Source organism: Echiichthys vipera (genome assembly GCF_963691815.1).
Source record: "Echiichthys vipera genome assembly, chromosome: 14".
Taxonomy (NCBI): domain Eukaryota; kingdom Metazoa; phylum Chordata; class Actinopteri; order Perciformes; family Trachinidae; genus Echiichthys; species Echiichthys vipera.
In genome coordinates, this window is record NC_139839.1 from 24882108 (window position 1) to 24907510 (window position 25403).

The following is a 25403-nucleotide window of genomic DNA, read 5'->3' on the forward strand; positions in this document are numbered from 1 at the left end:
ATGTAAGAAACAAATAAGAAAAAAAAGGACAAACATTTTCTCAGATGTGTAACACTAGGCCTTCTCTGTCCTGTGATACTTTTTCGCTATACTGCTTTACACCGTATCACCAAAGTGCATCACTGAGATCACGAGTACTGTAATAAATGACCATTATCAGAATATCAGGATAATAAATAAAAACATGGCTTAGAGAAACATTTGAAAAGTATCTTAAAGTCATAATCCATAAGATTTGCGATCCCTTTGATTCTAGCGGCCTCTTTGGTGGAACGATGTAACTGCAGGTGAGCCTGTTCTTTAGCCCCCCATCTTATCAGGTTCATGGTCACTGTGTGTGTTCACTTTTCTTTTCTTTTTGATCTTTTGTAAACTTTATACACCCTCACCTCTCTGTCTGGTCCCTCCCCTATATGTTACACTCTTAAAACCACACACACACACACACACACACACACACACACACACACACACACACACACACACACACACACACACACACACACACACACACACACACACACACACACACACACACACACACACACACACACACACACACACACACACACACACACACACACACACACACACACACACACACACACACACACACACACACACACACACACACACACACACACACACACACACACACACACACACACACACACACACACACACACGTTCCTATTACACTTTGGCCCTTACTACAAGCCTGACTCAGAAGTTGGAAGTTCCCAATTTTGATTATTGTCATATTATCATTAGTGGGTCATATGATCAATCACCATTGTTTTAACTCACTCTTTGATAGATAGGAACTTAAAAGACACTTAATACCAAATGGAAATCTTATGGATTATAACTTTAAAGGAATAGTTTGAAATTTTGGGAAATATGCTTAACAGGCAACCAGCAGAGAGTCCAGGAAATTGCTGCTAAGAGTCAATAAATAATCCAGCACATGACCCCATACAACACCACAGTGTGTTGTCCTTTTACACTTTTTATACTTCAGTTTCAGCACGGATAAAACTAGAGCGATATATGTTTCTGTTGGACAGAGCCAGGCTAGCCTCTTCCCTGTTTCCAGTCTTTGCGCTAATCTAAGCTAAGCAGCTGCTGGCTGTAGCCTGGTTTTAAACAGGAAGGTGGTAGCTTCTCCTCTGACTCTCCACCAGAAAGTCAATAAGAGTTTTTCTCTAAATGACAAGCTATTCCTTTACTTATGCGTATAAAACCATTTGGAATGACATTTCCACAGCCAGCACTGAAACCCCCTAACTGTGATGAACACCCACTACTATAGACCACTATGTCTACTACTATGGACCACTATGGACGGTGTTTGAAGGGCTTCTGAGTGTGAAGCCGCTCACTAAAAAGCATTGAGATTCCAGTTTGGTGTGACCTTGTGAGAACACTATTCTCTGTCTCAGTACTGGCTATTATTAGCCGCCCCCTGCCAAACAAAGCATTAATACCCTGGACAAACACACAGTCTGCCAGCCATTGAGCCTCAGCTTCAAGTGGCTGAACCTGTGTTTTCATCAGCTCCTCAATTTCAGGCAGCGCTGACCTGCATGCACTTCGCCTTCAAACCAATTCCCTCTCTGGCTATTAGGCCCTCTCAATCCTTTATTTATACTCCACATATAAGAAAAGCCACAGTCATTGTCTTTTTAAAGGACTCTAAGAACTGACTCATCTGAAATCCATCATCTGTTTGACTATTTCATTAACGACATAAACCTATTTTTCAAAGGAGATACTATTCCATTAACATCCTCAGGAATATTAGGAGCAATGAAGCTGTTTATCACCACGGCCACTTCTGCTAACTCTGAGTGGATATGAATATTCAGGCCTATTATATCAACAGAGAAACGCCATACTAGATGAAAACAGGCTCTGAAGCTTCCCACCTCTGTAACCACTGACTCAGCATTTTACTGGTGTTTACATTGTTCACAACTGACCTTGTTTTTAACAGATCTATATTATTTGCCTGGTATCAGACAGACCTGTCAACTATTTAGGCTGTGGAGTGGGTGGATTCTCAGGTCTGGACCCAGGCACCTATTTCATATCATTCTACCATACATTGCTCACTGTAATGGTGTATGGGATGTATTTGTTGTGTATATTTTTTGTATTACTGGCATCTTTGATATTTTGTGTATATTTAAATTGTGACTGGAAACTGCAGGTGAATACATCTAGTTACTACTCACACAAATAAGATGAATACTGTATATTGTAAACAGTGTTCTTTGTGTATTTTCTCCTATTTATTTCTTTATACCTGATGTTTCTGGAAAGCAAAGTCGTATTGTTTAGGGAAAATTGGTTTGTCTGTGGCATATGATAATAAATGCTTACTTTTACTACTGCAAAATGTCACCACTGTCATAGTGTGCACAAGATTGCTGGATTAATACTGTATATAATTATAATTAGAACTATAATAATAATTATTACTATTTTTATTAAAGAAGTGTGATTTGTTGCTAGAGATGCACCGATCCAATACCCGGATCAGATATCGGCTCCGATATTGACTAATTAGCTAATCATTTCTGTTTATTAATATCATACACAGTAATACAGTTACTAGTCGCTTCAGTTCTGTGTTTGCAGCAGCGGTTAGGGTTTTATATCACATTTCAAAATGTTTGCAGTGCACTTTACATGGAAAAGATATTTATTTTTTCTAATGTAAACTTTGTTATTTGTTAATAAATAGTATTAAGTACATTTATATCTGTGTTAATTAGTTCCCTTTTTTTAACAAGGCTAAATGTTTATGTAGAGCCTGATGCCTTCACTCACATGGACAGGTTCACGCTTCATTCATTCAACAGTAGGATCGGATCGGTGTCAGGTATCGGCCGATACGCTCAGCACAGGTATCGGATTGGATCAGAAAAAACTGGGTCGGTGCATCTCTACTTGTTGCTCCTCATGAGGGTATTGCTGGGTAAATATTGAATAGAGTAATAGAGTGTGGTCTTTACCTACTCAATACGTAAAGTGTCTGGAGATAATATGATATGATTTGGCACAATAAATAAAATTGAATTGAATAAAGCATCTGCTAAGAAAATGAGCCAGTTCATTGATATTTCAGGTCACTTGAGTAACTATATACGCCTGATATTTTTCAGTCTGCATCTTTTCATATCTTCTTTAGATTAACAGAGAAAATCTGTTACAAGATATTGTCAAATTGGACATAAGACATTTATTAAATAATGGAGCTGCTGCTCTGGAGAATTTTTATCAAAGTCTTCAGGTTTACAGGACACACTGATATCCAATTTATTAATAGCTGATGGGGGATTAAGTGGGGTCTGTATTTATTATGCTATATTGTATTGTGTATCGCAATTATTGATCATCTTTACACTGATCAAAGAGATGATCTTTTTATCAACAGAAAGTAGCTATATTACAAATGTGTAATATTGCCTATTGTGTGGAAATGATTTTTCACACTTTTATATTCATTTCTATTGTAAGATTATATTCTGTCTGTTCCCTGATTATTCTTTTGTGTTAATTGTGCTCTCTGTCATGTTCTGCTTTAGAAAGATGCTATGCTAAAATGCAACCAAAACAAATAAACATTTTAGACTATAACTAAAATCAAATCAAAATCAGGTGGAAACTAGAATAACCACCTAGTGGTTATGAGGATTAACTCTTGAGTAACAGTAACAACAAAGAAAACAATTTGTGAGGTCACGGTGACCTTTGACCTCCAAAATCTAGTCAGTTCATCTTTGAGTAAAAGTGGGCATTTGTCCCAAATTTGAAGAAATTCCCTACAGAGGTTCCTGAGAATTTGCTTTCAAAAGAATGGGAGGGACGAGAGATTAGTCGACTTATCGATTAAAAGTAAAGTAATCATGAACTATTTTGATAATCAATTAACAGCTGGAGGTAGTTCTTCATGCCAAAAAGGTAGAAAATTATGTTTTGAGCCTTTCAAATATGTAAATATCCTGCCGTTCTCTGTTTTTTGTCATATGAAATCAAAAATTAAATTAAAAGACGAAGACATTTGAAGACACCAGTGGACTTTTAGAAACTGGCATGGACATTTTTCACTATTTTCGGACATTTAAAGAAAAAGATCAATTAAATAATCTAGAAAACGATAAGCATATTAATCAGAAATGAAATAATCATTAGCTGCAGCCCTACAATGGATCCTTGCAATGCAGGTTTGTTAGAAATATGTATTCTCCAAGCCCAAGCTTGAATTGATTCAGTGAGTCCAGAGCCACTGAGCCACATTATAAAACTGTAAAAGTGTGTCCCTTTAAGGCAGTGAGTATCGTTTAACAAAAACATTTGTTAGATAGCATGTGGTTAGTATGTGGCTGCTAAAAAGACACTAAACCCACAGAACACAAACTGTTTCACTGCTACATTGTAACACCACAGTATGAGTGAGCACAAAGCAAAAACTCAGTGCTTTGCTCTGTTAGCTCCCACTAGCATCCCTCTAAAACTGTTTCAAACTGTCAGTTCTACCAAGAAGCTTGATTTTCTTTTTCTGAAAATAGTCAGTATCAGACTGAATACTTAATAAACACAAACGCTTGAAGAAATAAAACAGACATTCCTTAATAATAACATTAATCAAGGCTGCTCCAGAGGGACATCTGGAAACTCAAACATTAACAGTGAAATCAAACTGCAGCAACAGGTTTGGGGTTATATGGCCTACTCATTCACCCTGCATTAGTTTTTGTATAACCTTAATGACAACACTGTCTGTTCCAATCAGCTCAGCGCAGCTCCACAATCCATTTTTCAAACTTTATGACAGTTTTAATTGCTCCCACCTGCCGCCTGATCGACCCGCTCAACAGCCACTTTTACTCACGTGTGGATGCAGACAAAGAAGTCTATTAGGTGCAACTTGCCTTTGCTGCAGTGAGGTCACTTAGGCATTAAATTAGTTCCAGCCCGTCTACCCTCCCGACACGCACACACACACACACACGCATGCACGCGCACACGCACACACACACACACACACGCGCACACACACACACAGGATTTGATGCTGTATCGCTATCTTTTTTCACCCTCACTTGGCTGCAGTCAACTTCATTTTCATTAAAGAGGCACTTTGTTGAGTGAGCATCTGAAATGCTCATGACATCATGCAGCATTGTTTTCCACCATTGTCTGACAGCATCCACCTGTAGGCTCTTGGAGTCTACCTTCTCCAAGAGTCAAGTTAGTGTCGACCAGGTCGAAGCCTGAACGTCAAACATTAATGCGGTATTTATTCTACATTTACATAGTAATCTATTCTACAAGGGCAGGCTGACTGAACTGATTGTAGGTGTGTTTGAGTTATTCGAGATGCTGCTCCTAATTAATTTTTTTGGTGGTGGCGGTTAAGGTGGGTGTGTGAGTACACGCGCACGTACACGTTTGTGCGTGCACTTCTAAAACCTTTGAAATGCCACACCGCACAGGTACATTCATCTGCCTCTTTTTACATCCACACCTGTTATGTGCACATGCTCGCGATGATTCTAACACGACACACATAATGTATGTTCACACACACACAAACACACACACGTGGGACTGAGTATTTCAGATTAGGAGGTTGATCTGTTCCTTGCTCTGGGTTTTTATTTTACTTATTCAAAAGCTGTTTGATTTCAGCTCAAATCATTTTTTTATCAAGATTATCAATACAATGCTGTGTCTGAATATATTTTGTGTAGAAATGTCAACACTGAATTTACACTGATCATAACTCGAAGTGGGGGATCAAACTGCTGCCCCAAGCACTGGCAGTCAGTATAATTTAAAGGAAAAAAGTATCATATCTCTCGTGTTTTCATACTGCTTTTCAAGATTCCTGTTTAGATAAGGATACAATTAAAAATTAAATAAATAAAAATATCCCTATCCAAATTTTGGCAGATGGCTTTTCTACATGAAGAGCTCTTTCACAATAGTTGTTCAACTTCAACAACGTTCAGACCTCATTCCCGAGCAGTTTGGAGCAAGGGGAGAAAGTGGAGATGAGAGTTAGTTCATTAAAAGCAGAAAAAACCTGGAGGAAAGTGCAGAGTAATGCTGTGAACATTCTAGGAGGGCTGCCCCTCAGCATGTCACAATGAAACAACTACACTTCCAGAGTTGATTCTGTGTTTTCAAAAACTAAATTGACTCTAAGCCGTAAATGCATACGCATGGGACTAATATTGAAAACAAAGACCTGTATACTCTTTTCTGTGAGGTAGAAGCACCTCCAGTTACTCACAGCTACCAGAGCTTCATGGTGATCAACACAAGGCCAGCTCAGAGGAGAGAGGCCAGGTGCAACACAAACACTCCAAAAGTAACAAACAACAATTATGTAAAGCATTAATTATGGAAGTGCAGTTGACAAACTCCTAAAACAGTAAGCATCTTCTTGTGTATAGTAAAAAATACATGTTAAGTGGTCTTTGTGAATGAATGGTGCTTGATTCACGGCATGAAAAATTTTCCCAGTTGGCAACAGCTTTGCGTTCTTGACCAAACGACAGTGAGTCAAACATGCTCGCAAGATGCGGTATGGATAAAATAAATATCATGTGGATTTTGAACAATCAAGTATAAAAAGTGTAAGTAAGCTGAACTAGTTTATTTGACTAGCTGTGGGGAGCTGTGCTTTAGAGTGATGAAAGGCACTCTGTAAGGTTACAGCTGGTTAGCCTGAGCACATTGCAGCAATCAAGTGTTGCGTGTCTGTTTGGTCACAAAGCCACCATTTTGCCTGTGAGAACGCGCTGCTGCCAGCCTCAATGTACTTTCAAACATTAAACAGGCTCAGAAGAACATGTGTTACCCTTGCAGCAGGTCCATGGTAGACGTGACGACCTCAGCATACAGCAGGGTGCGCCCCAGTAGTTTGGTCTTCAGGTTCTTGTTGTAGGTCTCCATACTGAACTGGGCCCAGCTCTGGGACTCTGAAGAGTCAGTGACCAGGGCCAGAGAGCCATCGGGCAGTGAAGGACCATCCTGGAGGTCAGAACAGGACATCATCTGGAGGGAGGCCTTGGGCAATGCGAGGAGGCCATTTTTATCTGCACGTGTCTGCAGCCAATTCAGGAAGCTGGCCTTGGCCTCCTGTGAGGAGCAGAGAAGGAAATAAGAACATCAGTTATTTATTTTATAAGAAACTTTATAGCAATTTCTCCACAGACAAATCGTCACTTACAGTTTCTGCTATGTTATTGGATGTACGTGATAGCCGCTTTTGCATTACAATATTTCATAGGCCTAGGCACCTAATATGAGGGCAGTATAACCTAGTTTAAAGGCCCTGGATTGTAAAAAGTGAGATTTTCTTCACTCTCCGTTTGGTGCATTTTGAGGTGAAAGTTTCAGTAGCTCTGTGCAAGCTGTCCTCATTCATAGTTCATATACTGTATGAATTACATTATTACTGTAGACATTATGTCCAGAGCAAAGAAGGAAATTCGGTGATGTAGAATAAGTGCGCTACAATCTGTGTAGGCCTTTTTTAGTCTAGCAGATCGAGTTGACTCAAATTTTGAATGTGTACAACTCTCACGCCCCCCCCCCTTCAACCACAGAGCTCCTCTGCTCCCTCCCATCGAGTGCTCGTCAGTGCGTGTGCACCACATTCCTGTAAACGCGGCTGTGTCTTCTCTCATCAATAAACGCCATGGAGTATAACACCGAGGTAGGCTGGCTTACTTACTCATAGATAGGAACTGCTAACGTCATTTAGCCTATGCCTAGCTTGAGGTGTGTGCCTGTGATATTGTAACATGCGTGAGGGGGGATCTGTGGCGTGTGCACTAACTGTGCCTGAGAGTCAGCCCTGCGATGAGTGGACAGGATGACTCTGGCACGGTGGATTCATGCAAAACTAACAACAGGCTCTACGTGCAGGTAGAGGTGTGATTTTTTTTATTTTTATAAAACTGGATGATTTATGTTGTTCTATTGGTGCATAGTGTCGGCTTCAGTGTATATGATCAAACAATTGTTGCCGACTGGGACTTTAATATAAAACAGGTTGAGGTGCTATTTAAATACTGTGAAAGTATCAAGATGTTCAATCCACAGAGAAATGCCCATCGTCTCTATATATATATTTATATATGTGCATCAAAAGCTTAAATGTGGAAGACCTGGAAATGCTGACCAATCAGAGCAGACTGGGCTTTTTCTGTAGGAGGTCTTAAAGAGACAGGCGCTTAAACAGAGTGTTTCAGACATAAGCTGAATACAGGTATATTTATAGACAGGATGAAAAAAGAATTGTGTGTTGTTGTTTTTTTAAACATTAAAGCATGTAAACATGTTCAAGTAGAAACCCAAAATCCAAATATGAACCTGGAAGTAAGCAGAATAAATGAATTTCATTTAGGTATGATAAAGTAGGTCAGTGCTTTGGTTTCCTCACTGTGGCTGTTGGTTTGATTCTGGAGACGTAAATCTTTTTGAGTAATTATATAGTTTAGCTGGGGACTGTTTTCAGTGTTCATGGTAATAAAGGAGCAGGTCACCCAGTGGAACCCACTCACTTATGTGTTTTTAATCGTTTTTGGATGTCATGAAGCTCTGTGGCAGCGAGGAAAAGATGTATAAGGCTTACACACATAATACTTGTGAATGGACACCAGCCTTCACTATTCTTTAATATGTGTTGACAGAGCAAAATGCTTTATCTGCTGTTATATAAAATGAAATTGGGAAGTGCTTAATTTCACTAACTTTTATATGAAGTCAATGTATTGGGTTATATTAAGGGGTTCTGCCACTTAAATATGGCTGTTATTGTTATTACTCAGCCGTATAATCATGGATCTTCTGAAACCGCAGCGAGCAGACACATATTTAACTGGCTTTCCATATCAGGCACCATCTCTCATTCCAAGCTTTTAAAGAGACATTTCCTATTCAGAATCGGCTATCCAAAAGAAGAGTTGTAATGGATGTGACGGATTTTTGCATTTGAAACAAACGTGCTGAAGGAGATAATCAGCGTGTGTGGCTAATCAATGACATGGTGTAATTAGGCAGCGGTCCCAGTCTGCTCTGTTCCACTCACTTCTCATTAATCAGGGTTCTTTCCTGTGTCCTCACACCCACAAAACATGTTGCCTTAATGTTTACACTGTTCTTTCTATGGTGAGTATATTACTGTGTTATGGACTTCCTTCAACTCTCTTATTAGATGTGACTCATTCTCTCATTGTCTGTTATTGTATGTATGTGATGTAATTATGTGAAACCCTTTATTGTGCGATTCTGTCTGAAATCTACCATTTAATTTAATTTGATTTGACATCAACATGAAGTCATCCTCATAAGTCATAACAGGATATGGTTTGCACTCGGTATGATACGATGGTATGATGCGGACATTTCACAGCTGGATCCTTAACTCCACAGCCATACTTCTCATCAAACCCTGTCACATGATGAGCATGACAGATTTGTCCCAGTGTCAGACATCTTTGTAAGTTTGATACATGAAGAGTGTATCAGCTCTATTTACCGTATGTTACAGCAGAAGCAGCGAAACGGCCATACGCACAACCGATGTGCATGTGAATCTGCTCATGGTTGGTGTTACTTTTCTAAATAAATAAAGATAAGGACAGCACTCCACGTTTATTGATTTATTCAGTTACCACACGCACGTTTGGGAACCAGCCGCCCTACCTCCGCATTAGCAATTGAAAGGTCTGTGTGGCAACTGAATAAATCAGTAAACTCAGAGTGCTGTCCTTATCTTTATTTATTTACGTATACTTGTGCTTGGCACTCATTTCTCATTGTGACGTCAGTGCGTTACAACCTATTTTTAGTGTTCCTTTTTTGTCTTTTGGAGTCATTTTAGATTTTAGTGCTCAAATGTCCATGGGAATTTGAGTCATTTTAGTATTGGTCATCTTTTATTCAATGAAAACTCAATATTTTTATCTCGTCTTAGTTGAAGAAGCCATGAAAATCTAGAACTAATCTAGTTTTAGGTCCTGAAAACACTTGGCATAGTAGTCTAATTTTAAACATTTCACTCTCAATTCACTAACATAAAGTGCTTCAAGTTTAGAATCCAAGATTGTTTTTTGGCTTTAATGCCTTTATTTGAAAGTACAGCTGAAGGTAGATAGGGAATGAGGGGTATCAACATGCAGCAAAGGGCCACAGGTCGGCGTCGAACCCGGGCTGCTGCGGTGAGGACTCATCCTCCGTATATGGTGAAACCGCCCTACAAAGTGAACTACTGGGCGCCCCTTGAATCTACTTATTAAAGATAAAACAACAAACTGGCCACAAACCGAGGGTTACAGGACTCAGAATAAGGACAAGGTGTCTGGTGTGATATCAAAGAAGATAACATACATCAGAAACATGTTTGATTACCGTAATATATTCATCTGAGATTAAACCAAATAGCAACTGCTATTAAGAAAAGAAAAAAAATAGTATTACTACTCAGAAAAAGTGTCCCACCTGAACCAATAACAATTGAAAAAGTATAGTCTACAAATAATTGGAACAACACAAGACAACAAGATCTAAAGCCAATGCAATTCACACTAAAGGTTAAAGCACAACACATTTGATGAACCATTCTGATCCCTGTTCCAGTTACACACTCAAAATAATCAATGCGTCTTTTGACACGACCACATATTCTCTTTCTTAATGTGTGGAAGACAACCTGAGTGCATTAGCGTGTACTGGAGAAGGTTTCCATCAGCTGCAGAGGCTCCTACAGCTACTGACAACAGCACAGTGTCTCACGCACAGGTTGGTCTTCCGCAGCAGCAGTGGAACTCAATAGCGAGGTTGCAGTAATGTACGGCTTTCACAGAATATCGTGGTATGAAAACTGATGCTTATGATACTGTGAACATTTGCTTATGTAAGGAATTTATTTTATTTCATTAATATTTTCAAAAATGGAGACTTTTTACACATATTTCCATTGAATAAAAAGTTCAGTGTTTCTTAAAAAGAAAACATGCTCTTCTTATAACTGATAATAATAATAATAATAATAATAATAATAATAATCACCACTATTATTATTATTACAAAATTCTGTTAAAAAGTGGTATTCTGAGGTGAAAATATACCACTGTCATACGACTGTAACCCTAACAGTGTCATGTGTAATTGACACCATATACAAAATCCAATATTTTCATAAACAGTTCTGCTCAGAGATTTGTGAAATTGCCCACATTGGCCTAAAAAGGGACGGTAGTAATAGTAGTACTTTTTAAATTGACTAAATATATTGGATTTGTATCCTGACACTATTTTCCTTGCCGTTAGCACTGCTGCAACAGTCCCCTACTGTTTTCACTTCATTCCATCTCAGTATCCAAGCTGGCTAAACAACCTTTTGTGAGGCCACAGCTTCATGTAACAGCCTGGACACACAGCGGCCTCTCACTACTTGTAAGACTAGCGGAGCTGAAGAAGCAGAGATGACGTCTGGACAAATGAGCGGGCCATGGCAGTTTAGCCTAAGCAGATACTGGAGGTGGAACGATACGGTTTTTCTATGGCCCATGCCCATATTTAGAAATCAGGGCAGCCGGTGGACAATTTTTATTTTCTCCTTCCATCTGATCAAATGAAACAAAAATGATAAGAGATTAGATTGATAATCCATTTTTAGCAACTATTAAAAAAAAACCAACAGAATAACAAGGCTAGTATTTTATTATCAAAAGTAATTTCTTCTATAATTCCATAACAAACTAATTTATTTTGAACAAAAAAACATTTGGGGAATTTGGGGAAATGTTTAGAGTGGCCTAATACATGATAGTTAATAGTAGTAACAGTCCAGTATCAGAACTGTCCTGAAGCATGTGACACTGTCTAAGTGATTGAAAAAAGAAATATTAGTAATCATAATAATAACAACTCTGTTTACTCATATTACACGCTCTACGTGCACAGACTGAGATGAGCGTACACTAAACTAAGCACATGTGCCTGCATGATAACCCACTTAACCTGGTCATGTGTTGGCCAATGCAGATCATTTTTAAAAAGCAAAAATCAGCCCCAATTAATCGGTCCTCCTGTAGCAGATATCAGATAGAAATGTAAGGCCACTGACCATCCACTTTGGTTGGGTGAGAGTAGGAGTTAAGGCAGCTTAAAGGTAAGTTAGGTCAGGGCCAGAGAATGGGGTCGGCTGTCATGGGTCCTATTATACTTAAGACGGCACAGCCTGAGACCTAATACATCGTTTAACATAATGGGCAATGTTCACCCAACTTTTGTCTTGAGATCTCTTTATAACTGTAACTAAAGACAATAACATCTATCAACTCAAACAAGTTGTGACAAACAATAATCCTCTGCACTTCTGAACCAATCCTATAATAGTAAAAAAAAAAAATCATTCCAGTCCTGATTCTATTTAACTCAAGAGTCCACTTCATTTCCAGACAGAGGGAAACGCTGATTTACCACCTCACAGCAGAGAACAGGAACACCCACTGAGCAGTGATGGAAGTCAGCCGCACTGATCCCCACCACACTGAATGCATTAGTGTGTGCTAGAGAGGGTTTTCATCACCTGCAAAGAGTCCTGCTACTAGACTGACTACGCCAGAGTGTGTCAACCTTACAGCTGTTGCAGGGACATGCTCTAGTGCTGTGTATGTTACTGCAGGCCCACAAAGCTTTAAAACTACTCCACTGACCTGTTTCTTTCCTAAATGGAGAGATATTGATCAAATAAAAAAGTGAGATTTGTGCCTGTGGATAGTGCCTGATGACTAGTCATATTTCTCCATAAATATTGTACACGATCTAATTCTACAATCTGCCTTTTACATTGACATTTGTGTGTTTTAATGAGAATGTGACTAGAAGTGTTGCCAATATGACACCAGAATAAACAGCATTGTTTTTCACAGCCCAAAAACTAAAGACGCGCTTTGCTGTCATTTACACACACACACACACACACACACACACACACACACACACACACACACACACACACACACACACACACACACACACACACACACACACACACACACACACACACACACACACACACACACACACACACACACACACACACACACACACACACACACACACACACACACACACACACACACACACACACACACACACACACACACACACACACACACACACACACACACACACACACACACACACACACACACACACACACACACACACACACACACAGCTTGTGTGTGTATAGTTTATCATTTATTTTAGTTATTATTTTAATGTAAAGTTTCGCTGGCAGGGCACTGTTGAGCGCAGCATCCTAGCACTTTGGAGCACTGCCTGTGGCTTTTGTTTCTATGACAACTACATTAAAGATAGCTGGGTAGTTAAACTCAGAGCACAAGGTGACGCTTTTTTTGTCTGACCAATAGTCCACAACCCACAGATATTCATTTAAAAAGGAGTTCATAGATGACAGAGATTAGATCTTTGGGCCTGAAATATGTTGATATTTGGCACATGAATAAAAAGAAATCTGTAAAATTCTACTTATTCAGGTAAAGAGCTGCCAACCTGCTGAGTGCAAGAAGCAATGTGTGTCAGCAAGCACAAATGGAAACCTCTACCACTCATACTTAAGACCAAAATACCAAGAGACAAAAACAACCTGACAACTTTAGGACTGAACAAAAGCTACTGGAAACAATCCGAGCGTAGCACACTCAGAGCAGAGAGGCCACTCTACAGACGTGTTGAGGTACATGGCTACCAGCTCTCCTCCCCAGCCTACACAACAATCTGGAAACGATTCTGCAGCCCCCAATTTCCATAAGCCTGCTTCTTGTTGAGATGGGGGGGTGGTGGCTGGGGCAGCAAGGTCAAAGGTCACACAGCAATCCAAATATACAACAATGAAGAAACAGCTCCAACTACAATACTACTAGTACCAATATGAATTCAATATTGATTGCTTTTTAAAGGAGACCGAGGTTCTGTGCCAAAACAGAACACTTCACTTCACTGACAGCAGCCAGTGGCAGAGCTGCTTTGAGGAATAACTCTGGTCCTTAATTCCAGTATCTCAGCCGCCTGGAGCTCCGACTCCCCCTAGTGGTTCTACCTGAGTACATTCAGCATCAAAACGCTGTCTTCCTACTCCATGACGATGCACCACCCCTGACAAACTCCCTCAATCTTCTGAGACATTGCAAAAGTAATGCTGCCATTGTCTTTTTCCTCACACATCCATACAATTGATGACAGCTTTAAATGCTATTGTAAAGGGTTTCTGTGCACAACAACAGTGATCCTCCTGATGTTACATTTATTTTTCAAGTTGAACATGATTATGTATCTCAATCTGAGGATGATGCATTGTAACAACAATTTCCAGAATATGTTTTGCTTTATGGCCAATTCACCACCTTTGACCTTCACTGTGCAGACATTAAAATTTAAGAAAAGTTTCTCCGTGCTCTAATTAAATCTCAGTTTAACACCTGGATGTACCAGCATACCAGGATTTTATGACATCACAAATCACGGTCCAGTACGCAACATACATGGGATATGGAAACTTGAAGCCTCCGGGTCACAAAGACTGAGAATGGACTTTACTGTGAAGGAGATATCTTGTGTCCATAGTTTAACTTTTGGATTGAATCCATTCACATACTTCTGCATTCTTCAATGAGTAAGGAGTAGAAAACTTTGAGCAGGGTAATTGACCTCTCAACACAAACTGGACATGAGACAATGAGACCCAGGCTATTACCGAAGCAGCTTAAAGGAAAAGTCAGCTATTTTTGGCAACTTTAACTAAGAAAATATCAATTATATCTGCACACTTCAAATGACCTTTTTTTTCCCGATTAATTCCAAACTTATTTTTTGTGGTTGTTATTAATAAGAGTGCCTCTTAGACGGAACTTCAATGTTTTCCAAAAATCAAACCGTGTGGTAACCAAAGTGAGCAGCACTGGCTGCGGTCAGTCACTGAGCTGGCTGATCAAAGACTGATTTACTGCCCTCACGTTTGTATTGGCCGTCCGTACACAGACCTGCTGTAAGCCTGCTGCATATATGCTCATATATTTGCATACATTTAGGACCTAAATTGTTTCCACATGTGTAGTGTGCAGGATATCTATCCTGCAGCTCATACAATTAACTTTTATACAAACAATCTGTTGCTCACTGCATGTGTGTGACTGAATAGATGAATGAGTGAGTGGATGAATGGTCAGATGATGGATAATGATGATGATGAACAGATATTTGTTCTCAAGGAGGGGCAGAATGTCACCAGAAATGTAAGGACACAAGAAATGTGAATTGTTGAATCAACAATTTCACATTCTTGAAAGAAAGAAAGACCATCAACACATCAGAGCAGTCTCATACAGGCACTTCATCTTTTGTCTATATACTTAATGTTACAGGGAATATTGGGACATGTTGGCTTGGACCAGTATATAAAGGATGGATGGCTTGACAGCTCCCTGAAAGTCAAGCCAAAACCTCACAACTTCCCCCTGGTGGCTGGCTGCAGCATAGATCTTAAACCCTTAGTTAGTGGATGGGACATGGGTCTCTGTAATTTAAAGCCCCTGAACACCCGCACGGGTGTTTTCAGTTCTTCTGGGTGATTAAACCTCTGCTTGGGTGGAGGTGGGCGGGGATTTGACGAGAATTAGATGGGAATTTATGAGTTCAGAAATGTCCATCTACCACTAAGAATGATAAAGGTGTACTTTGTCCCGCCTTAATAGGTGAAACAAAGCTTACAGGAGACTCAGGAAGATGTCAGTCAATCACAGTAGACACTGCCACACAGTCCTGAGAAGAGGTTTAATCAACCAGGGTAACTGAAAACACCTGTGTGGGTGTTCAGGGGCTTTATGTTTCTGATAAATTGGTTTTATTAATATTCTGATGCCACAAAAACAGAATGAAATGTCATGATTGACAGCTGCGAGTGACTCACGATCAGTCGTGCAAGTGTATGGGAGCGACTTCATTACCCCCCCGATTACTACTGTACAGACTGTGGTTGCAAAATAACAACATGGCAGTCCCTGCATCAGGGATATTACTGCTTCACTTTTTTTTTACAGTGGGAGACAGTGGGGCTTCGTCCATCTTAATATACAGTCTATGGTGTAAAAGAACCACAGACTTATCTTGTGTGACCGATGCCTAGTTGACTAGACTGACTAGTACCGTGCTGGTATCACTGTGACCTGTGGCCTTATCTTAATCTTTGGGCCTGCCACAGGACTGAGAGATGAGCAGTGGGGGTGTTACCTGAGAAGTGGCCAGCAGGTGGACTGGACTTGGGGCTGGAGTCTGGTTCAGCTCACAGCTGAGGCCCAGGGAGGTCAGGATCTCTGTCAGGACTTCATAACGCAGTGCGTTGCTGACCTTCAGTTCATCAAAACCTTTAGATGGCAAATTCTGAGAGTCAGGAGCAATTTCCAGGTGAGCCTGCAGACAGGGAACATACAGCATGTCTAACAACCTTTGATATACTCACCATCCAGTCCCAACAGTAACTAAAAATATTAACATACATTTTACATTAACATACACTTACTATTTAGACATACCATCACAATATATAGTCAACACTCACTCCCAGCCTGTGTTAAATTGAAGTAATTAAAAAACTCTTTTTGTGCCACATGCATTCTAATGTGTAACTTAAGCTAATATGAGGCTTCAGCAGTTAGAAAAATCAAGTGGGCATTTTCTCCAGAACAAAGCTTCCTCTTTGCGCTGTCATCTCTCCTCTGCAGCTCAGCATGGAAAGGAAGAATGACTACATCCACTAAGAAATGTTTTAATGTAATGTCCATGTGGGCACCTGACTATTGTTTTGTAAGAGAGACTGAAAACGCAGCATTGATGGAGCTCAATGGCACCTGACACCTGGCTGCTGCCCTTGTTGGGACTGGTGATTTTGGCAAGACGAACATTAGAAAAAGATCTGCTGAACTTCTATCGACACATTATGTGTCTAGGCTACATTCTCTCCCACCATTCGGCAACTCCGAACATGCCAAAAAATCAAAACAGAGGACGGGGATGAGTTCATGTGTTGGGCTGCCCTATCAGAGGCTCTGATTGACTGTTGCTGCTTGCATCTAAGAACTTATAGAAGATCATATGGCAGCGTCCTACAGGCTGAGACATATTGGTATCGGCATATATGTTGTCAGAAACCGTTTTTAGAGAACATATAATGCAGAAATCGATACTTGGGGTGATTTATAAATGGTGTCATACGGCTATTTATTTATTTTCTATTCTTCATAATATGATATAATATATATTATAATGTTAAATATTCTTTAATAAACTTTTTTGTTTTAGAAAACCGCCTTCTAAGTACCTTTGTAGAGTCATATCTATGCAAAATCTGCTCACAATCCACATGAAAGAGTTGTATTTTCACAAGCCATATCATAAATGAGTGAATTTCCCCCGTCTATCATCTCAAAAATCCCATACTGGTCAGGCCCTAATTCTGAAAGAAGTGTTAATTACTGAGGTCATAGTTATTGCTGTTATTGTACTGGATCTCTTATAGTGCATTTGTAATCATCAACATCCTCATATTTGTAAATGAACTGAGCAAAAACATTAGATACACCTCGCAATATAATGCAGCCCAGTTCATCACCACTGCAGACTGCAACATCAATAATAAACATATACTTACATCATTACCTCTCTGACAGTGGCAATCAAAACTGATAATTATCTTCTTGAGGGTGGGATTTATGACTGAGCTGTTGTATTGGATTGCATAATTGCATATGAGTTTACAGGTGCTACTAAGAAAGTGGCCACTGAGCTGTTTGAGTGTGAGACAAATAAAACTTTGAACCTGGGGAATATTTCAAACAATATTCAGCCCTGTAAACAGCTACAATCATCACTTTCAATAATGACTTTACCTGACAGAGAACAGCTTCCCCGTCGTCCCCTCCGTGGGTCACCCTGACTACAACCATGTCCCTCTGATGAGGGACATCCCCTTTCAGCTCCCCCCAGAGCTCCACTTCCCCTCCTCCTTGAGTATCTCTGATGTAGACCTTCCCACTTGCCAGCACACTCAGTTCCAGCTCTGTGCTGTCCTCCCTGGTGAAGCTCAGCCTGCTGACCTGCCCGCGTTGCCTCTCCCTGTCTTCCAGACAGAGGCCTGCAGGGCACAGGGTGGAGGCTAGCCCCAGGACCCTGCCACCCTGACTCAGGTAAGTGAGAAAACGAGTCTGAAGTTGGGGGGTTAGGGCTTCCTCCTCTGCCAGTACCAGGAGCCTGGTGTTGTCCAGCCAAGGGTCGTTCAGAGCCTGCTGTGGTAGGAGGGGATATATTATGTTGTTCTCCATGTTAATACACTCTGATAAAAGCTGACAAACTGCCTGAAAACGCTCCTGGCATCCACCTGTGTAAATCAGAACATTTGGTGGTTTATTATTACAGTCGAATCCACGGCTTTGCCCTTTGGAATCATGCTCAACATCGTCCAGAGTCTCATCTCCACTATCCAGCCCAACTGAGTTATCATCAGGAAGGTCTGGGATGTTCTCAGCTGAGGCATATTTGACAGACAGGATGGTGCTGTTTTCCAGCTCCAAACATTCATGGCAGCTGGACAGATGGAGGTGGTGGTGTCTGTGGCTCTCCATGTGGTGATGATTCCCCAAGGAATGGTCTTCCGAGTCACAAACAGGTCCCAGGTCCTTGGTGCTGCGGAGCGGCTCCGAACCTCGCCGCTCCTCTAATCTCCTCTTTAGCTCCGGGGTGAGGAGGAGGCTGCCCTTACGGCACTTTAAGTGCTGGTGGTCAACTGACAGGTGACAAGGTGAAAGCCCAGCAACACCCTCTCCAGTCTGGGTGCCACAGGACCACTGAGATGATGTCTCAATCTCTGGACACTTCTTCTCCAACAGCTCACTGATAGTGGATTCTTGGAGGAGGACAGCTACGGGAATGTCACAAAAATGTTCAAAGATGTCATTGGCAGTGTAATATGATGACTTACATTTTTTTTTAACAAAAACATCTTACAAAAATTTATGTTAACAAGGCCTTTACAAGGTATAGATAACAGTAAACTGGGCATGTCCAGGGATTGTTTGGGGCCTATTTGGAGCATAAAGTTATATCTGTGAATGTGTTATTAAACATTTGTCTATTTACACATCCAGCAGATAGCATTAGCACTCATTTACAGTCACAATGAACTAAAGTTCAAATTAAGTTTCCACTGATTGTTGAGAAAAATATGTGTCTCTTTAGCTGCTAAAGCCTCACTACCTTCAACAGCTCCTCTCTGACTTTGTCTGTCTGTTGCCTGGTGCTGCAGGTGTATAGTGGGTCTATCAGGGCAGAAAACAGCTCCCTGATGAGAGTGGTGTTTGTGGGCCATAGAACCAGAACTACAGACCTGCTGATATTTCTCTCTGTTTGTTAAGTGACCTCTTAAAAACCAATATAAAATTAAGATGAAATAAGAATGCGATTGTTACAACTTAACACTTGCTGGTGATCTGATTATTTAATAAATTGACCTTACAAAACAGAACATAATGCATAGCACATTAAATAAAATGTGCCATGGAGGAGATGCATGAAGACATAAGTTAGGTGTTCTGAGGTGGTGATGTGAAAATGCCATTGAATATAAAAGAGGGGAAATATGAAATGTAATTGAAGGCAACATACGGATTATCTTTGAAGGCTTAAGTCCATTGTCCAGCTGAAGGCGATCTTCGATAAAAGCCACCCCCAATCGACTGAAGTTATCTACACTGGCCTGAGCCACAGCCCTGAATGGCTGGCCAGGGCTACAGGCCAGAGGGAGACAGTAGTCAGACCACTTCAGCACCTGCACACAACACATATCAATGGTTAGCTGACTCCGGCACTGATGCATAAAGTTCAATTTCTTAATATGACAACCATAAAATGGTAGGATTTTTTGTTGAAGTTGCAATAAATGTATCTACAACCCCAATTCATCAGGCTGGGATGTTGTGTAAAACTTAAATAAAAACAGAATACAATGATTTGCAAATCCCTTTCAATCTATATTCAATTAAATACACTACAAAGACAAGATTTTTAATCTTCAAACTGATAAACTTTATTTTTATTTGTTTTAAATATTCAGTCATTTTGAATTTGATGTCTGCAACACGTTCCAAACATGCTGAGACGGGGGAAAACACTATGAGAAGACTGTGAAAGTTGAGGAATGCTCAAAAACACCTGTTTGTATCATTCCACAGGTGACAGGTTGATTGGAAACAGGTGAGTGTCATGATTGGGTAGAAAAGGAGCATCACTGAAAGGCTCAGTCGTTCACGAGTAAGGATGGGGGGAGGTTCAAAAACCAACATTGAATGCCCGTGACCTTGGATCCCTCAGGAGGCACTGCATTAAAAACCGACATCGTTCAGTAAAGGATATCACCACGTGGGTTCAGGAACACTGAAGAAAACCTGTAAGTTAACAAAATTCTACATCTACAGGTGCAGGTTAAAACTCTACCATGGAAAATGAAAGCCATAAATCAACTACACCCAGAAACACCACCACTGATATGGCTTTCAAAAGCTTTATTACAGTAGGCTACAGTTTAAGTACATTATAAAAGGTACAAGAAAACAAATCAGTTGTTAATTCAATTCTCAATTTTTTTTCTTTTTCTAAAAAAATTCTTTAAGAAAAAACTGATAACTGCTACCGTTAAAGTACCAGATCGATAAGCAGTATCAGTAAAAGTAGTAGTATGTATGTATGTATGTATGTATGTATAGATGTATAGATAGATAAATGCTGACAGGTACATACAGGTTTAGAGCAGCATATGCTGCCTTCCAGGCAACGTCTTTTTCAGTGACGTCCCTGCTTATTTCGGCCAGAAAATGCCAGGACACATTCTGCACGTGTTCCAACAGCGTGGCTTCATAGTAAAAGAGTGAGGGTACCAGACTGGTCTGCCTGCAGTCCAGACCTGCCCCCCATTGAAAATGTGTGGAGCATTATGAAGCGCAAAATATGACAACTGTTGAGCAACTGAAGTACATCATACATCAAGCAAGGATGGGAAAGAATTCCACCTCCAAAGCTTCAACAATCAGTGTCCTCAGTTCCCAAACGCTTACTGAGTGTTGTTAAAAGGAAAGGTGATGTAACACAGTGGTAAACACACCCCTGTCTCAGCTTTTGTGGAACGTGTTGTTTGCAAAGTGGTGAACCTCTCCCCATCCTTACTTGTGAACGACTGAGCCTTTCAGTGATGCTCCTTTTCTACCAAATCATGACACTCACCTGTTTCCAATCAACCTGTTGACCCGTGGAACGATCCAAACAGGTGTTTTAGGGCATTCCTCAACTTTCACTCTTTTGATGCCCATCCCAGCCTTTTTGGAACATGATGCAGACATCAAATTCTAAGTGAGTGAATAATTTGCAAAAACAACAAATAAAGTTTATCAGTTTGAACATTAAATATCTTGTCTTTGAAGTGTCTTCAATTGAATATGGGTTGAAAGGATTTGCAAATCACTGAATTCTGTTTGATTCTTATTTACGTTTTACACAACGTCCCCACTTCATTGGAACTTGGGTTGTAGGTGAACTTAATACAGTGTCATTTAAGAGTTCCCCTTTTCCTCTGAGCTCTTACACAACAGTCGACAATGTGACATTTTAATATCTCCTTCTGGGTCTGTATTTATCAAGTGTCTCACAGCTCCTCTGAGGAATCATCTACCTCTAGGTGATCTACACTAAGTTGCTGCTTTACCAAATAAATTATTATATTATATTAGAAAGTAGGATGTTGTGCTGTAGTTTTCTGACAGAAGCAGTTTGGAGTTCCCCCGCCCAAAATGTATGTGTATGTTTCACATTCACTTTTTAAGCAAATAACATAGGTAACTATGTTATACATGCAAACACATGCACAGTTTAAATCTCAATGATACTAATTGACCCATATTTAACAATACAGTACATTTGAATGAGACCCGGAATACTATGAATGGGAAGGGACTTGTGTGACATAAACATGTGTATACGCAGGTTAAAAGATTAGGTAGTTAGCTGCTCTCAGGACTGGACTTGCCATATTGAGCAGCAGGGGAATTCCAGCTGATCAGCCCGGACTGTTAGGCCAGTGTTAAAAATGGCAAGTGAAATGGGTCGATCAAAGCGAAAACAACACAGGATAGAAACGCGACATTCGGTGAGTGCGTAGAGAGCATATGGCTGAGTAATGTGGAGGAAAAAAAAGGACGAAAAGAAGTAATGGAGATGAAGGGGAGCGCATTAAAAGTAAAAAGACGAAGAGAAGTAATGGAGATGAAGGGGAGCGCATTAAAAATAGAAGAGCCCTGCAGGAAAGTGACACAAAATGCTACAAAATTATAAGTGAGCTCACGAGCAAAGGACATGGTTAGTGGTTTATAAAAAAAACGAAATAAAACAACATGCGAGTGGAGCAACCCTCAGCCTGTCATAATGAAACAACTCGTCCTGATTTGATCCTGTTTTTTTGATTCATCACTTAATTAATCATGCTCTGTAGGAAAGCAGGCAGGAGATGCATACACATGGGGATCCTATTGAGTGTCACTCAATATACGGTATAGACCTTTTCAAAGATGTAAACATAAGCATTCTAAATGTGTCCCTATTTACTTCCTGTTGCAGTGTATGTGAATGACATCAGCAGCAAGGAAGTTAATAAGGACCAAGGCTGTTGCCGCAAAATGGAATTCCAATAAAAAAGGTGTATGCTTTCTTCTGTCAGGTGGAACTGACTCCGGTTACTCAGAGCTACAGTCCACTCAGAGCTACAGTCCACTCAGAGCTACAGTCCACTCAGAGCTACAGTCCACTCAGAGCTACAGTCCACTCAGAGCTACAGTCCACTCAGAGCTACAGTCCACTCAGAGCGCAGAATGTGATCTGCTGTGAATGTGCAGTTCGTCCTGGGCTGACCCAAGTTTCCCAGGCTGAATAATTATTCCAGCCCTGTCTGCTCTTTGAATGTGCCTTCTTGTCGCTGGCGCACAGGTTCTTCTGGGCATGTGCATATGCAAAGATGCTGCTAACATACCAGCAGTATAAACAGGTTTAAATGACTTGTTTAGCATTTTGAGTGTGTGTAACTTCCTGTTCTACTGTACAAAGGTTGGATGTGTTTTGCCACCGGGGGGCGCAACGAGTACTTTTTTAAATGAATAATGCAGCAGCCATCACACTGACTCTCGTCTCATCTTAATGTTTAAAAGTTAGCTATCAGGATGTTACAGGAAGTTTCATTCTGACTGGTACAGTTGGATACCATTTACAATAACCTTAACAGGTAATAAACAAAGTATTACTGTGAACTCATTAGTATGAGAATATTGTGTCATGGTACTACAGAACCTTTCCTTCTAAATGTTTTTTTTATATATACATTATGCAGTTCATCTATTCACTATACTACAACAATGTATATGATCAAATAAACAAGATAGTATTTAGAAAGCTGCAGTGAAGTACAAATGGAAAATTATATTAAAAACACAAATATATGAAATATAGATTCATGGTATTAGGGGATAATGATGTTGGGTGTTGGGCCGAATGTGCCTGCTAAACGCCAGTTTTTCTAAACTAGAATGATTTTTCTGAGAATATGATCTGTTAAGCAGTGTGTGGTGCCTACTTTCTTATTCGATGTGTGAGGAGAATGGTAGCCCACTCTGTGTCCTGTGGCTTCTATGATGAATGAAATATTCTCTATTCGTGGACCACAAACCAGAGAGGACCCCAACAGCACAGTCCATTTGCTGAGGTCATCACATGCCTGGGGACAGCACAGACAGCACAGAAAAATAACAACTCCAAACACTACAAGACTGTTACACATTGATTAGTAGTTAGTGACAGGAGTCATCGAATGATTTGACCAAAGGCCCAGAATGACATCAAGTCCTGTAGAAACTGTAGAAGCAGGGTTAGAGTGACAGTGACACAATGACATCCGGGCTGCAGATACGTTCATATTGAAGACACTGGCTCAAAGTCTCATATTCAGTTCAGTATCAAAGCAGTGAAGTGTCAATGCCAACACTGTTGAACTTAGTAAAGAAGTGAATGCAGGACATGGTCCTTTAACAGAGTATCTCTACTCTGTGGCATTGCTTTTTCAGTGAAGTAAAAGGTGAGAGTGCCTGTCGCACCACTGTCTGGTTCTGGGTAAATGGTGGACCTGATGACAAATGTAAACAAGGCTGTGACAGGCCCATGCACTATCACCACACACTGTGTACACACCGTGTCGTGCTATAGCTCACGTATCTAACCTGAGGCTCTGTGACATAGACAGCCTTGTCTCCCAGCTGAAGGAAGACGTTGTCCTCGGGTAGAACCGGGCTGTGCTGTCGGCGTGCGGCTGTATGTGGACCGGCCGGCGATGCTGTGGCTGGTGCTGGGGCCGAGCTGGAGCAGACTCTGAAGCTGAAGCCGAAGCTGCTGCTGTTCAGTCTGGACAGGCTGTTGCGGATCAGCACCGAGTAGCACTTGTGAAAGCGCACCCACAGATAGACATAGCACAGCGTTATGAGCATCTTAACCAGCGGACACGCAGGGGGGCATCGCGACGGCTCTTCTTGACGGGTGTTCACCTTGTCCACAGCAGACACAACATTGTCGAACTTGGCTGTCAAGCTAACTGCTGCGACTTCTTCTCTCAATGTAACGGCGGCTGGTAACACACGTCCAGGCGCATTACTGCCACCTATAGTGCACTCTGTGCCGGTGCTACTCCTAGGCTTCGTCCCCTCGGCTCCAACGAAGACACCAACAAGATGGCGGACGTCTACAACTCATAGACTGTATAAAAATATACAGTCAATGAGTAGTCAGTCAGTCTATTAGAGACTGTATTCATCCAGGACTCCCTAATAAGTGCCCTTTTATTTCACTTTTTAACTTTCAGAATAAACTTTTTATATATGAACACAACACCAGACAGCTACAGTACAATGTCAATGTATGCTATGCCCAGATACTGTACATGCAATTGGTCCTACATTTTTACAGCCCTGGGATGTACAATGACTATGATTTAAAAGGTAGACTGGAGGTAGGTAGGTAGAGTGAGTAAGGACAGGAAACCACATCCTTGAGTCACTTGATAAATCCATTTTTTTCAAAGCAACCATTTTAGCAAACAAAGCCTGCTGGGCCTCTGGTTGTCCTGTGTCACAGACTGTATGACAGAAGATCACCCAGTCTCTCTAAAGTCAGCGACGGTCACCGTGACTGCGTTTGATTGGCCGAGAGGCTGC

The 25403-nt window shown here is 40.7% G+C and overlaps 1 protein-coding gene across 2 annotated transcripts in view; it reads right to left on the bottom strand.

The window, feature by feature from the left end:
- Positions 1-24759, bottom strand: part of hlcs (holocarboxylase synthetase (biotin-(proprionyl-CoA-carboxylase (ATP-hydrolysing)) ligase)) — a 41527-nt gene extending 16768 nt beyond the window's left edge. Inside the window, exons 1-6 of one of the 2 annotated variants that reach the window (XM_083926435.1) lie at positions 24417-24759; positions 23777-23917; positions 19774-19936; positions 18003-19030; positions 16348-16527; positions 6878-7158 (exon numbers count right to left, since the gene is read on the bottom strand). In XM_083926435.1, the coding sequence (XP_083782561.1) occupies positions 6878-7158; positions 16348-16527; positions 18003-19030; positions 19774-19936; positions 23777-23917; positions 24417-24680 (2057 nt within the window). In that variant the 5' untranslated portion in view covers positions 24681-24759. The remainder of the gene's footprint in view (positions 1-6877; positions 7159-16347; positions 16528-18002; positions 19031-19773; positions 19937-23776; positions 23918-24416) is intronic. The other variant, XM_083926436.1, reaches the window with a different exon arrangement.
- Positions 24760-25403: the final 644 nt, after the last annotated feature.